This window comes from Schistocerca gregaria, chromosome 7, assembly GCF_023897955.1.
Source record: "Schistocerca gregaria isolate iqSchGreg1 chromosome 7, iqSchGreg1.2, whole genome shotgun sequence".
NCBI lineage: Eukaryota > Metazoa > Arthropoda > Insecta > Orthoptera > Acrididae > Schistocerca > Schistocerca gregaria.
In genome coordinates, this window is record NC_064926.1 from 103,339,456 (window position 1) to 103,356,513 (window position 17,058).

The 17,058-nt window shown below is 35.1% G+C and overlaps 1 protein-coding gene across 2 annotated transcripts in view; it reads left to right on the plus strand.

The window, feature by feature from the left end:
• Positions 1 to 16,734, plus strand: part of LOC126281633 (LIM domain only protein 3-like) — a 1,631,617-nt gene extending 1,614,883 nt beyond the window's left edge. The window contains exon 9 of one of the 2 annotated variants that reach the window (XM_049980762.1): positions 12,855 to 16,734. In XM_049980762.1, coding sequence (XP_049836719.1) covers positions 12,855 to 13,046 — 192 coding nt within the window. In that variant the 3' untranslated portion in view covers positions 13,047 to 16,734. The remainder of the gene's footprint in view (positions 1 to 12,854) is intronic. The other variant, XM_049980763.1, reaches the window with a different exon arrangement.
• The last annotated feature ends 324 nt before the right edge of the window (positions 16,735 to 17,058 follow it).

Genomic DNA, 17,058 nt, shown 5'->3' on the forward strand with positions numbered 1-17,058 from the left:
TGGATAATTATGAGTCACTCTGACCCTATTTCACCCCCCTTATGGGTTGAATTTCCAAAAACAGTGGCATGTGTTCGTTTTATTTCTAACAGAGAAGCCAAATACAAATTTTCATATTTAGCTTCAGAAATGCTTGTGCAATGAAACATTTTCATAAATACTTTGATCCCCCACTTCACCCCCATAAGGGTTGAATTTCCGAAAACAGTGAAACACATCTTTTCTTATTTGTAACTGAGAAGACAAATTTAAATTTTCATGGATTTAGCTTTAAAAATGCTTTCATAATTTAATATTTTCGTTAAAAATCTCAACGCCTATTTCACCACCTTAGAGATTCAGTTTCCAAAAACACTGTCACAAATATTTTTTAATTGTACAAGAGAAGTCAAATACCAGTGTTCATAGATACAGCTTTAAAAATACTTTAGTAGTTATTTAATAATGACATTTTTTTTAAACCTTTCACCCACTGTTTCATTATCATAGAGTTAAATTTCCAAAAAATGATAGAACAAGTATATCTTTATTTATGACCGAGAAACCAAATACCAATTTTCATAGGTCTAGCTTGGAGGCGACATTTTTCGAAAAAAAAAAAAAAAAAAAAAAAAAGAAGAAGTTCCTCCCATATTTCACCACCTTAGGGTTGGAATTTCGCAAAATCAATTCTTAAATGACACCTACAGTATAAGATCCACATCTTCTCGAAATTTCATGTTTCTATCCTCAACGTTTTGGGTTGGGCAATGATGGGCCAGTCAGTCAGCCAGGACATTGCCTTTTACAGATAGAAATAACTTCAAATGCATTAGATAATCTAAAGAGAGCCATAGTTTATTCATAGTGTATAGGCTTTCACGACCAGCGTCTTCATCAGTTAAAACTTCTGGGCTGAGAGGCCATGGTCGATATGTAAAACTTCTTCTCCCTGACGTTTTGTTGCCAACTGGGGGAAACATCATTCGAGGTGAGTCAATGACTCTCACCTCTTAGCCCAGAAGTTTTAACTAATGAATCCAAAGTTTACTTCATTACAATCAGTGGGATTTAGAACAAGTCTTAGAAAATGATATAAAGGGTGAGTCACTAACTATTGCCACCAAGAATAACTCCGAAAGTATGATAGGAGTAGAAAAGTTTGTGGGACAAAAGTTGCAAGGGGCAACGGGGACCATAATGTGACATTGTTTTTTTGTTGCTAGGTGGGGTCACTTCAGAGATATGAAGGTCAACTTTGTTTTTTAAATTTGATGCTATCAAGATGCAACAGTAAAGTGTTTGAAGATCAAGAAGGTCACAAAGATGTCCATTTAGATAAGGTGTTTGAAGTGTTGACCATTGGTATCAATGTAGTCGTGCAGTCTTCTTATCATGGACTGAGTGGTATTCTTTACCACTTTGGCACTTATCAAACCCCATACCCTGACAATTCCCTCTCGCATATCTTCAGGTGTAGTTGGAACTTCTTTATATACAACGTCTTTTACGAATCCCCAGAAGAAAAAATCCAGAGGTGTCAACTCTGGCAAATGAGCTGTCCATGACACATTTCCTTCCCGTCCAGTCTAACGATCTGGGAATTTTCTCTGCAACTCATTTCTAGGCATCAGCTAAAAATGGGCCAGACACCCATCATGTGGATACCATATTCTGTTCTTTGTTCCTAAAGGTATTTCTTCCAATAACAGACCTAATTTTTCTTGCAGGAATGTGGTGTACTTCCTACCATTAAGATTTCCTTTTATGAAATAGGAGCCTATAATTCTGTCCTCCAGAATCCCACACCATACATTCACAGACCACAGTTTTTTGTGTGCAACTTGCCTCAGCCAACATGGATTTTCAGTTGCTTGGTAACTAATGTCATGAAAATTAACATTTCCATGGTTCATCCATTCCAGCCTCATCAGTAAATAAAATCAAATTAATGAATTAGTCATCATTCTGAGTAAGAAGTTGAGCCCATCGGCAGAATTAAATGTGACACATAAAGTCCTTACCAGGTAATTCTTGGTGGAGACAGATGTGGTAAGGATAATATTTATAGCAATGCAGAACACCAACAACATTACTCTGGCTCATGCCAGATCCCCTTGCAATTTGACACTAACTAACACAAGGATCTTGAACCACAGTGGCAAGAGTACCAATTTCCATTTCCTCATTAGTAAATTTCTTTGGCCAGATATGTTTCTAACGCATTAAAGATCCAGTTGTTCTAAATTTAACATACACATATTTAAATGTACAACATGTACTGAGAGTACGTTGAGGATATCTTTCAGCGTATAAGTCTCTATCTCTCACTGAACTTTGTTGGCATTCTCCGTAAATGAGAAGCATATCAGCTTCATTGAAGGAATACATCATTCGCATTTGCTTGATTCAACGATACTAGTCTTACCATTCCTATTATTGTTGTATTGCGAAACCATTGAATGGTGTTTAAATGTCAATGGCACGTTAGAGGGATACATGATACTCGGCTAATATGTACTATTTGCATGATATATGAACTGTCAGGGATGTGCTTTGATAAGTACCGAAGTGATAAGGAATACCACTCAATCCATAATAAGAAGATTGCATTATGGCATTGATACCAATGGTCATCACTTCAAACACCTTCTATAAATGGACACTCGTGCCATCTTTGTGGCCTTTGTTGACCTTCAGAGACCTTACTGTTACACATCATTGGATTCATCTTGATAGCTGCTATGAGAAAATAAGTATAGCAGTTTGTCAATTTATTATTTTAAAAAACCAATTTGTTCACTGGCAAATATTCCACTTTTGTTCAAAACAACAGAGAGTGTTTTGTGCATTATTCTTTCAAAAAGTTTTGAGAGACAACTTTGATAAAGGTCTGTATTTTTTTTACATCATAAGGATCACTTTTTTTATTTAATGGTTTTATTAGTGATAGCTTACATTCTCTAGGGAAAGTAATAGTGCTGAAAGAATTATTAATTATATCAACAAGCAGAGGAACAATATGTTTGCTGTGTTTAATGACTTCATCTAAAATGCCATCTGTAACACAGGACAATTTATCTTTTTGTTCACTGATTTTATTCTCTGCCGCTTGCACTGTTACAGGATACAAAAACATAGTTTTGGGGTTCACAGAGACATTATGATTAGCCTTTATGTGTCCTTGTTTTTTATAAGATTTTGTACGATACTTGTACAGTGACTAATGAATATAGTGCCAATATGTAAAGGATCATTTATATTTTTGCCCTACTTTTGATAACAATGATGTTTTTGCTTTGCCAAAGCTTGTATTTATCACATTCCAACTGATTTTACTTGTTTTGTTTCTGTTGATATAGGACTCATTGCTCATTTTTTTCTGCTCTAATGACTTTCTTGTATGCTTTTCTGTAACAGTTTACATACTGTTTCAGAGATGGATTTTGCCTAGTTGATTTAATTAGCTTTCTGAGTTGCTCTAAAGATGTTCTTATCCCCTTTGTTACCCAAGTGTTGGTTCTGGTTTTTACTTTACTTTGCTTAAGAGGCAATGCAATTTCTTAGTTATATTTGTAAAAAACTAAAAATGACTCAAACTTCATATCTGCATTGTCATATTTTTCCAAATGCCAGTTTGAATTTTTTTAACAAAGACTTAAAAATCCTAATGTTGTCCTTATTTATACATTTTCTGTACAAATATTACTCACTTTTCCTAGGATTTATGCTAAGTACATTTACACTAAATTTTATTGCCCCCGTGATCTGACAATCCAGTGTCAATCACTTTTTAGATTATGGCCAAGTGTTTCCAAGTCAGTTGTAGTTTTAGAAGTCTTTCCAACTCTAGTGTATCTACAGACAGTTGTGAATATAAGAAGTTATTCAGTTTAGAAGCATTTTAACAGGTTATTTTAAAGTTTACATTGAAACCTCCAGCTACAATAATGTTTTCTTCCAAATTATTTAATTCACTAAAGAGTCTTTCACCACTGCCCAAAAATGACATAAAGTTGCCTGATGGGTAACGGTATATGCACACAGTGATTATTTTGGGCTCTTTAAGTTTGCAAGCATAGTATTCAAACTGTTTTTCAATGTTATTTATGTTACTGGACTTAATCTCTTTGCATTCAATTCCTTGCTTAACACATAAGCATATTTCTCCATCTATAAAAATCTCTACAGAAGCTACTAACAATTTTAAATCCTTTCATTCTAGTAGTAAAGGCTTGGTTTTCCTTCAACAAATGTTCACTCCCACACAAAACTGAAATATCCTTTAGCTGATCAAATAAAAGTACTTGTAATTCAGCAATCTTGCTAGTTATATGCTGAATATTCTGATAAAAAATACTATTGATTTATTACCCTTGAGAACTGTCACACTGCTCACCTGAATGGTTGTTTGCTATTTGCCTTCAATAAAAAATCCTCATAGTCTGGTGGTGACACACTTCTTTCACTTGATGGGGCAGGTGGTTTTTACTGCTTTGGGTGGTTTAGTTGATGCTGCTGTTGTTGGTAGCAGTGGTGTAAGCTATCCTGTTGCTTCTTAAGATGATGACTACTGTGCAGTAAAGCATGCTGTTGACTGGGAAGTAGGATGTAGGAGAATGCCTACTGAGTTTATGGTGTCTTGAATTTCATGGAATAGTGATGTCTTTCCCTTAATATTTGGATGTGGACCATGTTCTGTAAAGTGTTCCCTCTCAGAGGAATCTACAGATAAGAAATGTGGGTTCTAGAATGCTTTGCAAATCTTTTCAAACTGCCTCTTGGTCTTAATGATTCCCTCATTCACAACTGAAGTGTTTACAAGATCACCTCTGTGAGGAATCCCAACAATAATTACTGGTGTTCTCCTAGTAGAGTTAAGAATTTCTTTCAAATTCTCTGTGGCTTTTAATAATTTATTCCTGTACTCATCATTAGTGCCCCCAATAATTACTGTATATTGTAAGAAACTAGGGAAATTTTCAACATTAATGTTTCTTGTGATTTCTACCAAAGGTGCCCCAAGGCCATGTCATGGTTATCAGAGTACATAATTACATCAGATCTGGAAATTTGCAGATGTTTGTTTGTAAAGTTTGCTGTGCCTGAATGTAGTTATGTCTTCCGTACAGTCTGTGTATTCAAGCATTTTTAAGAGTATGACTGTAGGTAGGCCTACTGTGTTTACTATGTATTTCAGATTTCCCTGCACTCATTTCTGCCTCAATTGCATGACTGTTTAATGCAGAATGACATGTTTTCACATTGTTTACAATGCACTAGCTTCATTGACCTAACATGTTCACAGCTGTTACCATCTAAATTGTTATGAAGGCTTTGTGTAATTTTTTAAGCATTTAAGAATACTGTTCACACATTTCCACATCACACTGTAGAGAAGTCAATTCATTTTCCATTTGTCCACTGGCAAAAATTTCAGTTGCAGACTAACAACCTTCACACATAAACATGCTACACTCATAATTTGAGTAAGTTAATATCACCAAAACACTCTGTATGGTACCATTTTCGTAATGTAGAACAAATTCAGATTCCTTCATGAACAATTTTGAGACATAATATGCACTCTACAGAGTCCAAGACATTAGATTTCTCTGAATGATTTATACACAGTTCAATATTGGACACAATCTTGATGACAATGATTCACGGACAAGGCAGGAACTGAAATTGGGGTAGCAAAGCAGAAATCCTTAACTTTGTTTTCAAATGTTCCATTACAGAGGAAAACTATGGAGAACTGCCCCAATTTAATTTTTGTACCCCTGAAAAGATGACTGAAATAGATATTAGTGTCAGTGGCATTGAGAAACAGCTGAAATTGTTAAAACTGAACAAAGCTACAGGGTTCGCTGGGATCCCTATCAGAGTCTATACTGAATTTGTGGTCGAGTTAGGCTTTCTTTTAACAATGGTTTATCATTGACCCGTCAATCAAAAAACCATATCTAGAAGTACAAAGCAAGTGGAGGCCACACCCATTTGGTGGTGGAAGTGATCCACGAAACTACTGTCCAATATTCTTGACATCAATTTGTTGTAGAGTCTTAAAATATATTTGGAGCTCAAACATAATGAGATATCTCCAACAGCATGATCTCCTCAGTGCCAATAAACATGGATTTCAAAAACGTCAATCTTGTGAAACCTAACTCGTACTTTCTTTGGATCAAGGCACAAAGGTAGATGCAATATTTCTTGATTTCTTGATTTCTGAAAAATCATTTGATTCAGTACCACATCTACACTTATTATTGAAATCAAGAAAAATCTGTGACTGGATTGAAGATTTCTTGTTAGGGACAACACAGCAAGGTATCTTGGATGAAGAGTAATCAATAGATGTAGAAGTAGTGACAGGTGTGACCCAGAGAACTGTGTTGTGGCCCTTTCTGTTCATATTGTATATTAATGACCATGCAGATGATATTAATAATAAAGTAAGGCTTTTTGTAGATGATGCAGTCATCTATAACAAAGTACTGTCTGAGAAAATCTGCACAAATATTCAGTCAGGCAACTCACTTACAATGTTTGTAAATGTAAAATAGAGCACTTCACAAAAAGAAAAAAAACATGTCAGTATGTGACTACATTATCAATGAGTCACAGATGGAATGTGTTGACTCATACAAATTCTTAGGTGTGACAGTTTGTAGGGATACAAAACGGAACAACCACATAGTGTCAGTTGTAAATAAAGTTTATGTTTCTTTGGTAGAAAACCTGAAAAATGCAATCCATTTCTGAAGGAGACTGTGTGCAAAATACTCCTGTGACCCATCCTAGAATATAGCTCAAGTATGTGGGACCTATATCAGAACTAACAGGGGTTATTGAATGTATACAGAGAAGGGCTGTGCAAATGTTCACAGGTTTGTTCAGTCCATGGGACAGTGTCACAGATATTATGAAGAAACTAAACTAGCAGGCTGTTGAAGATAAATGGTAACTTTCCTGAGAAAACCTACTTATAGAGTTTCAAGAACCAGCTGTAAGTGATGACTCTAGGAATATACTACAACCCCGTATGTATTGATCCTATAGGGATCATGAGGACAAGATTAGATTAATTACAGCTCCCACTGAGGCATTTAAACAATCATTTTTCCTGTGTTCCATACACAAATGGAATGGGAAAAAGCCCTAATAACTGGTACAGTGGAATATATTCTCTGTCGTGCACTTCAGAGTAGTTTGCTGAGTGTAGATGTAGATTTTGTATTATCCATACACCAATTCATCTAGATTCAAGGACTGAAGATGCCTCATAGTTGCATGATAAGTAGCAGTGCTCTTTGTAAACAGGTTTCTGCTCCTAAGGAAGGTAGATAATTATTTTATGTGATACATATCAACGTGGTCCTGTAAATATTTTGCTATAAATATGAGAAAAACAAGAGACATTTAATATATTTTAGAATCAGTAGCTTTTTCCTTCAAATTAGTGCCCTCCCCCTTAATTTTTCTATTTTAAATTTAGCTTGATAAACAAAAATAATTTATTGAAGTTCAATTATAATTAAATATTAATGCAGTTTCTAACAGCTGTTTCACTTTGATAATATGTTTTAATTCAACAACACTGAAGGAGTTCATCTATAATTGGACTTATGGATAATGATGAAGGTAAATCAATGTAAAAATGAAATACCTAAAATTAACTTTCTACATGTCTTTACAACTCTAACTTGCAATCTGTGATACAAATATTTTGTTTGTTAGGAAAAGGAAAGAAGGAAGAAAGGAAGGAAGGAAGATTAGGATTTAAAATTCCTAAAATGGATAGGTCATTACAGATGGAGCGCAAGTTCCACTGGGGGAAGGAAGTTTGGCCATCCTTTGTAAACAACCTGTCCCAGTGTTTGCTTTGCATCTGCATTTCTGTCAGTCCATGACTTCCTTGTTAAAGCTTTTGTATATGCTGTCATCCAATACATCATTCATGACTTGCTATTTCTTTCTCCCTCATCTTCTCTTCTGTTCCACATACCGTTCTGAGAGGCTTCTTACAAGCTGTCCTTTTCATATATGGCCTAGCCAGTTTCTTTTTCTTTCTACCTTACCTCCTCTTCTCTTACACATGTCCTTTTGAATATATTTTTATGAACTACTCCTTTCTTCTTATATGTTCCATCCAGTTCCTTTTCCTTTTATATTATTATTAAATTAAGTAATGGTGGCTACTCCTCCACTTCTCACAGTACCTGATCTTTTTTCATCTTATCTATCCAAGTTTCGTTTTTCATCCTCTGCCACATATGCATTGCAAAAACCTCTAGTCTTGCTGTATCCTTCTTCCTGATTGCTCACATTTAAGCACCATATAGGTGGACATTTTGCAGCAGAAAACTCTTCTTTTCCTGCAGAATGTCTCTTATGCCATTACTATCCTGGTTTTAAATCCTGTGCTGCACATTGTCACTAACTGTTATGCTTCCTAGTCATTTAAAGCTTTGAACATGTTCTAGTTTTTCTCCACTTAAAATTATCTTTACATTTCTATCTCCTGTTAGTTCTATTATTTTTTTGTATTGTTTTGATTCCACAGCTATTTCCTTTGGCTCCAATGATGCCTTTTTTTTATTAATTGCCAGAAAGAACCACGTCATATACAATCATCACTGACCATATCCTTCTTTCTCCAAATTTATAAGACTCCTGCTTTTCCAGTCCACTCTTTTTTACTTATAGATGTAACCTTATCCAAGCCACATTATCAAAACATGATGAATGCATAAAGTACAGAAAAATGAGTGAAAAGAAAAAACAAGTAATATTTATGTGAGGAGTTCTATTATAGCACGCAGTTCTACACCACCCTGCTAAATTTCATACTTCTTTTGGCGTTTTCATAGAAAACCGTAGAAAAGCCTAAATCTGGTTACCTATGCAGGGATTTGAGGCACTGTCTATCTTAATGTGAAGCTAGTGTTACACACTGCCTTGTTCAGTATTTGTTCACTACATTTAAAAAAATTGTGTCAGTTATACAAAGCCTTCTTAAAATAAAAATGATAGTAAGAAAATGTATTTTTGATTTGATACAATTTTCACATAAAGTGTACTTATATGATTTCATAATTTATTGTAACAGTGTTCTTCAGTGATATCCATAAAGTTCATTATATGAGGTCTGTTGGAAAAATTCTGGAACACTCATAATTTCGCACAAATGATGTGCTGGAGCAAAATGTGGTTGGCTCCCTGCACATGCCTGTGTTTAATGTGTAACTGCCAGAAGTTTTATTGTTGGATATCTGTTAGTTACTGTTTGGTGTTGTATTCAGTTGAATGGTGTGTCACACAGTTAGCCGTTTTTGAGATGGCAGAATTAGAGGAGCAACACATCTGCATTAACTTTTGTGTGAAACTCAATAAAGCCTTTACAGAGGCACACCAAATAATGAAGCAAGCCTACAGTGATGAGTATTTAAGCTGCACCCAGTGCTATGAATGGTTCACATGGTTTAAAAATGGTCAGATGGAAGTTAAAGATGATCCTGATTCAAGATGCCTTTTACATCTACCAATGACCCTCATGACAGGAACATCAACAAAATTGTGCATGCCAGTCAAAGACTGACTGTCCAAGAGATTGCAGGAGAATCCAACATTTCAGTTGGATCATGTTATGAAATCCTGGCACAGCATCTTGAAATGCATTGTGTTGCCACCAAGTTGGTTCCATGACTCGTGAGTCCAAACCAGAAATCTATGAAGAGCTTTTAGATTGCAGAACTGAGAACAAGATGTTCCTTAAGAGAATCATAAGTGGTGATGAGATGTAGGTCTATAGTTATGATTTCGGGACCAAGGTTCAATCTTCACAATGGGTCAGGAAAGTTTCTCCAAGAGCAAAGAAAGCTCACCAAGTCAGGTCAAATGTCAAAGATGTGTTGATAGTTTTCTTTGACTTTGAAGGATTAGTTCATCAGGAATTTGTGCCACAGGGACAAACTGTTAATCAGTCATACTATCAGGACATGTTGTGATGTCTGCAAAAAAATGTGAGAGGGAAAGACAAGTCATGGCTCTAGCATTGCGATAAGACACCTGCACATTCATCACTGCTGGTGCATGATTATTGCACAAAGACTGAAATCACTTTGCTGCTTCATGCTCTGTACTCTCCAGACCTGGCTCCAATGGACTTTTTCTTATTTCCAAAGTTGGAAACACTATTGAAAGGAGGAAAAGTTGCAACGATAGACAAGGTAAAAGTAAATTCGCAGACGGCACTTCGTATGATCCAGCAAGAAGCATACCAAGACTGCTTCTGGAAGTAAAAATGGCATTGGGTGTGGTGTATCAATTGTAGAGGAGTGTATTTCAAAGGAGATCAAGCACAATAAGTAAAAGGTGAGCATAGAAAAATTTTGTGGACAAAGTTCCAGAAGTTTTTGAACAGACATTATAACTACACAGATAAACCTCATATCTAAATTGTGAAATGCGATGAACATATAGAAATAAATTACCATACAATATCATTTTCATCCTTAGAATAAGCCTTTGCATTAGGTTCTTGAAGCCAATGAATTCCAAAATCATATAATTTTTGTTGTGGGTGGGCATGGTGATGGATATGAGCTAATAAAAATTTATTTGACAATGTCCTGTTCAGTTATGAATCAACTATCACAAATTGTGAATAAACTAACATACACATCTAGCATTGCATGGAAGAAGAAAATATAAAATGATTGTGACAGCTTACTCACATACACCTCTTATGATGCAAGTCTTTGACTGGGTCTTTGGAAAAATAAATATTCTAGATAGAAACTTTGGGTAATAGTCTAGGAACTTGTCCACCAGTCTCTACAGTCAATGTGCAAAAACAAATGAGAGCATATTAGTATGAGATCATCACATCAGAAATGCTTGAATGAGCAAACCTCTTTTCTCTTCTCGTCGTCCTCCTCCTCCTCCTCCTCCTCCTCCTTCTTCTTCTTCTCTACAATGCTTGATGGGCCTTGACCTGCTCTAGGACATAGTTCCATTTGTCTCTCTCCAGTGTCTTGCATCTCCATCCTTTGCCAATAATAATTTTTAGGTCATCTTGTATGTCATCCATGTTTTGGTCTTCCCTTGCTTCTTCATTCCATTGCTGCATCACTATTTTTTGTGGGTATTCTCATGATTCATACAAAAACCATAGCAGACCCATTTCAGGTAGTTTATTTTAATGAACTTTATGAATTCAAGATCTTTATATAATCTGTAACGTTCAAAACTACATCATTTATACTATACTCCACTCATAAATCTTGCACAATGCCTTCCATTCAAAACATCCTAATATATTTTCATACTAATGTGTCAATGTCTAGGTTTCTGAGCTGTATGTTTATATGGGGCATATTAAAGTTTTAGACAGTTGACACTTTGTTTTTCTGGACTTGTTGTTTGGCCAGACCATAATAGCATTTGTTAGCTGAGTGGATGCTTCACTTTATTTTCACATTAATGTCATTTTGTGATATGAACAGTGTTCCCAAGAAGACAACTCCACTAACAGATTCTATTCACACCTATCAAATTCCAGCACCTTATTTAGTCTCATTTCTGTTGCTGCTGCCCCCAGTGCCTTATATGTTTCTTTTGCAGCTAGTTCTGCTTTTGCAGTAATATCCACATCATCTACATAAGTCAGAACTTGCAATGTTCTGTTGAATATTGTGCCTCATATATTGATTTGAGCTGAACCTATTACTATCTCTAGTGCTATGTTAAATATCACATATGAGATTGCATCCCCTTGGCTCAATCAACAGTTTGTCTCAAAGTCACATGTGTAGTACATGATTTTCTGAACAGGAAGTTACCAGACAAAGGAGTGGCTTAGTGGTGTGCATCAGTTGGCTAGCTCATTCAAAAAAAAATTTTGTGGGTAATAGTCAAGTAAATTGCCTTCCATGATCTGCAATCAGAGTAAGAAAACATGCGAGAGCACATAATGTGTATCAGAAATGCTTGAATGAACTAATCACTCAATGATAAAACAATTTCAAACATTTTTAAATAATATGAAGTTTACTTTTTAGCTGTAACTGTTTTATTGCACTGTTGTAATTCAGCTTTTATGCCTTTTAAAGTATATGATTTGATGATATATCACAGAAATACATTAAAAATAGTGTTCTTGCAGGGCTGTACCACTCCTGATGGTAATATGCTTGAAAATGGCACAAAACTGCAATAGCACAATAAAACAGATACAGCTAAGAGGCAACATTATTTAAAAATATTAGAAAAGCGGTGATCCGTTATGACAAGAAGTGAATTTCAGAAATGTGTCAGCTATGCAGATCATTGCTTTAAGCATTAAATAAAATGAAGTAAGACAAGAATTGGATCTAGTGTCATATTTTAGATACTCAAAGAGGATAGGTATTAAGAAATGCCATGGGCATAAAAAAAAGCTGTTTTCCAAGTTCAGTTTCATTTAATCACAATACACCATTCAAGTGATTGTTGATAGCAGAAACACATAGGGTTTTTGGAACCAAATAATCTGTTTGATCCATTTACTTGTTACATCAAAAATTGCATAGTTATTGTAGAGATAGTTGCAATACAACAAACAGCAGTTTTTTTGTCATAATTTAATAGTCCCTACCACATTTTTAAAATCCTGGTTTTTGCGTTTCATTTTATGCTACATAATTTCTCCAGTTAATAAGAGCATTGAGGCATTTTGTACCAGATAAAGACAATTTTAAAAAGTTTTTGTTCAAGGTAATGTTTTATTTGAGTTGTGAGCAATTCTTATATGTATTACTTTTTTCTTGTATGTTTTGTTTGACAAAGAAAAAAGATCACAAACTAACTATATAACTTTTTTTCAGCCAGCAGGAGACAATTTAACCATCAACTACGAGAACCATGTTGTACACCTCCATCATGCACAACCAACAGGACAGCCACACTCGTACAGTGATAAAGTGTCCATCCCCAATACCAACCAACATGGTCGTGATGATGGCTCTAGTGGTTATGGCAGCCCAGACTCTGAAACATTTGACACCCAGTGCAACTGATTTGGACCTATTTGTTCAGCTACATCAAGGTAGTAGCAGTCTATGTGACTCATTGTAAACAAACACTGAAAGACTGCTTATTTAATTTTTTGAAGGAAAAAGCAGAATATGGAAGTGAATGCCCAAAGTGCAGTGAAATGCCATATAAGTAACAGTTTATAACAGAGGAATGACTTTTGTATACTGTGGACTCAAACTGTTGCAACCAGTGAGTGACAAAGTGTGTGATATTATCAGATGTGAAATGTATTTAGCTTTTCTTAGAATTACAAAATTTACCAATATATAAACTCGAGAAGAATCTGAAAAGATTTCAAGCCTCACCTTGTTATACTCAAACATTTTCCTGTAAAATAAGTTATTAGAAAGAAATCATTTGCAAAATATAATTGTAAATGACAAAAATGCAATATACATCAGAAACTGTAATACACAAAGCTAAAGAGACTGTAAAGATATTTTTACACATAGTTTGTGAATCTGTGCTAGTCGATTCGCCAAATATGAAACTTTGTTTCACGTATCCTTATTAATGAAGTATACGAAATTAAGAAAGAATATAATGGAGATCAGTATCCTCATGTATACCATGTAGTGGCCAGTGACAAAATAATGAAAAATTTACTCAGACATGTACAGTATAATTCAGAGACATAATAAAATATTTCAATCAACTGTGTAATTAAATACAATGTGCTCAAGGAATCTGTGCAAAATTTGGAAGTATTGTCACTCTGTACTTTTTAAATGTCAATGTTCCAGTAGGAGAAAGCTCAAACAAGTGAACTACAGTGATATTATATTACACATAATGAAATATAAGGCCATGACTTCACTATTGCCCTAATTATGCTCCAACATGGCATGTTTAGTCCAAGAGACTCCAATGACTGGGCAAGAATCTTTTGTTATTGTTAAAAATCTGGGGAAAATTATAAAACTTTTCAGTTGTGAGTGAAGGTTGACAGGAATATGAATGGTTTAGTACATGAAGAAATAATTGTGGAAACTCAATAAAATATTTTCTTCAGGCTTTTCTCATTTTGTTTACTTGCGTTAATATGGAGTAGAAAAGCTGTCAGACGATGTTTGCAAATAGGAAGCTAAGATGAAGTCTTTGCATTCAATGAATTTTATCAGAGTCTTGAACTAAAACAAGTGTAAATGTAATAAACAGGCATCTTGTAACATTCATTAAGAGTATGGAAAATACAATGGTAACAATAATCAATAACAAGTCCCAGAATGATAAGGGACTTTTCTATAAGAACTACAGCAGCAGTAAAAATGGAATCGCAGGGAAAACTGATTCACCGTAGGTTCAAAACAAAAGTTCACAAATAATACAATTGCCAGCAAAGCCAGTCTAAAATACCTATTGAAAATTTAACACTATGGCTTTCTGATTGTCAAAACAGAGACTATAATATGATCTTTGTCCTATAAAATTTTGTTTTTAGAAGGTTCCCATAACCTTGTCCCCTCCCTCAGCTATCCCCACTCCTCCACACTGACTCAAGGCTTAATGAACAAGTAAGTAATATAAAAAGGAAGGTAGAGTTTAGAATCTTGAAATAAAATTGCAATTATAGCACCAGACAAATAACAAACTAATTCCGAATAGTTCTCCTCGGAAGAGCCATAAAGATCACACTTTCCTGTGGAAGCGGGATTGTTCATGTAAAGGTGAGGTTGGAATTTAATCAGAAGCAGATTTATGGGCGCTAAGCCAGCCATTGCAAACCTAAGAACCATAGTAACCTACTCACAAGTAGTGTGGCAACTAAGACCCATGCCTTCAGCGCTAACCAATGTGTATTTCAACAGACCATGGTTCCTAATTAGTAATCACTGGTGTTGCCACTGAGCATAATCAGTCAATAATAATGTGCATGATTATAGAAATGGGTGAAAAATTATGTTCTGACTAATGGATGCAAATTAATTGCTGTCTGCTTTGTGAATGATGGATCTCACATAATATGTTTGTTTTTCTGTAACTGTCTGTGGTTACAAACTGGATACAATAGGCACATTATTCTAAAGTGGTTTATGCAAAAGGATGCTTTCAGGAATTACATGCATAAATAAGTAATGTGTGATCCCTATGCTTTTTCATGAGGATGTGGTTTTGAATAAGTGTACCATTCAGAACAAGTTGGATGACATTCATCTTCTGGCTGCACTGTTTCTATACACTGTGCACTAAATTAGCACAAGGTTACAGTTTATCACTGTCAAGCCTACTGGGCCATGAATATTTACAATAATAGCCATTTACTGTTTCGTAGAGGCATCTATATAGCTTTAATATACCTTGCAACATGGTTCTGAATTTTTATATTCACTTAGGTCTGTTATTTATGAGCGCTGGTAGGTGACATCAAAAGGCCAACTTGGCAATGAATTCCTTTTTTTGTTTTCCAGAAATGTTTTGATGGGATTGGGTACAAAATAGAGCAACCTGTCATCTGCAAGACAAAGCACACCAATAAACCAGCGGTTCATCAATATTCTTGTTAGTAGAGTCTCTTCTGTCCACAGAGAAGATATGTTTGTCTGTTTTTATTTTCATGCAATCTTAAAGAATAGATAACTCCATTGAATTTTACATATTAAGAAAATAATCTCAGACTTTCATGCCTGGTTTCAGATGGAAAGTTTCTAGTTATGTATGAGTGTACTATGTCTTTCTTTTCTTCTTCATTAATTTGCTAGGATATGACCTTGCTTCGAAACAACAAAATAATGATCCTATCTGCTTATTGTGGTGGGGTATAATATAAGTGGAAATTAAGATAATGATCCAAATCTACTTACTGTGATGGGTATGAAACAAGAGGAAATTGCTTGTGAATTGAACGTATAATCATTCAGTTATGCCTCTTCAACAAATGTAACAGAATTCATATGATTATGGTCTAACTTCTACTGTCAAGTTACAGTTTCAAGGGCGCATAGCCTTTACGATAGTTAATTTTCTTTGGAACTACAATGAATCACATTTTTTCTCTCATTAACATGTGGAATATAGTGACACTCACTTGCTAGTCCATCGAAAAGAAGAAATGTTTCACAACTTACATAATTTGATTGAATTATTTTCTTGTCATGTCTTTTTTAATGAATTGAGGAAGATATCTTGCTGATTACTAAAACAAATATTTGCATGGATGTAAAACAGTTTGTGAAAATTAATTTTGTTGACAACTGGAATTTATGTATGCAAAAGGAGATGCCAAAGAGCTTTAGGCCTTCTTTCAGTACTTAAACTGGAACTTACATCAACTGGAAAAAGCAGAGTTTGATGTGAAACTGACTACATGTACAAAAATTTTATACTGTGTAAATTTCAAAGCTGTAAGACTCCTAATCTTGAAGTGTCAGTGTGTTGTAAACATTGTATTTGTTAATATCAATTTTGCATTTTAATTGAACATTTATTAACCTCTCGGTCAGTTTCAGTGACTGCTGCTTTTTTTATCCTCACTTTCTGTGATTGTATAGCTTAAGTCTGTTATACTTTTCACAAAATTTAAATATGTTTATACAATAAAGTGGAGCTAAGTGCACTTTCCTTTCTTCCATTTATTTTGGGAAAACACACTCTGTAAGTTTTTCTGAAAATTAAATGTAAATATGTTACCATGAACAAAGATGAAATAAATGTTGTCTTTTGTTACACAAATGTTTCCACACAACTTAATGTTTTTATTTCTGAATCATATTCATGTTTTATGCCAAGAAGTTTTCACATAACATTGTTGGGATGAACACATTATTACATGGAAATGCAAATGAGCGTCTGGTGTCATTGGCCGGGAGGCCCCTCGCGGGGCAGGTCCGGCCGCCCTGATGCAGATCTTATTACATTCGACGCCACATTAGGCAACCTGCACGCTGGATGGGGATGAAATGATGATGAAGACAACACAACACCCAGTCCCTGAGCGAAGAAAATGCCTGACCCAGCTGGGGATCGAACCCGGGCCCATAGGATGGCAATTTGCCA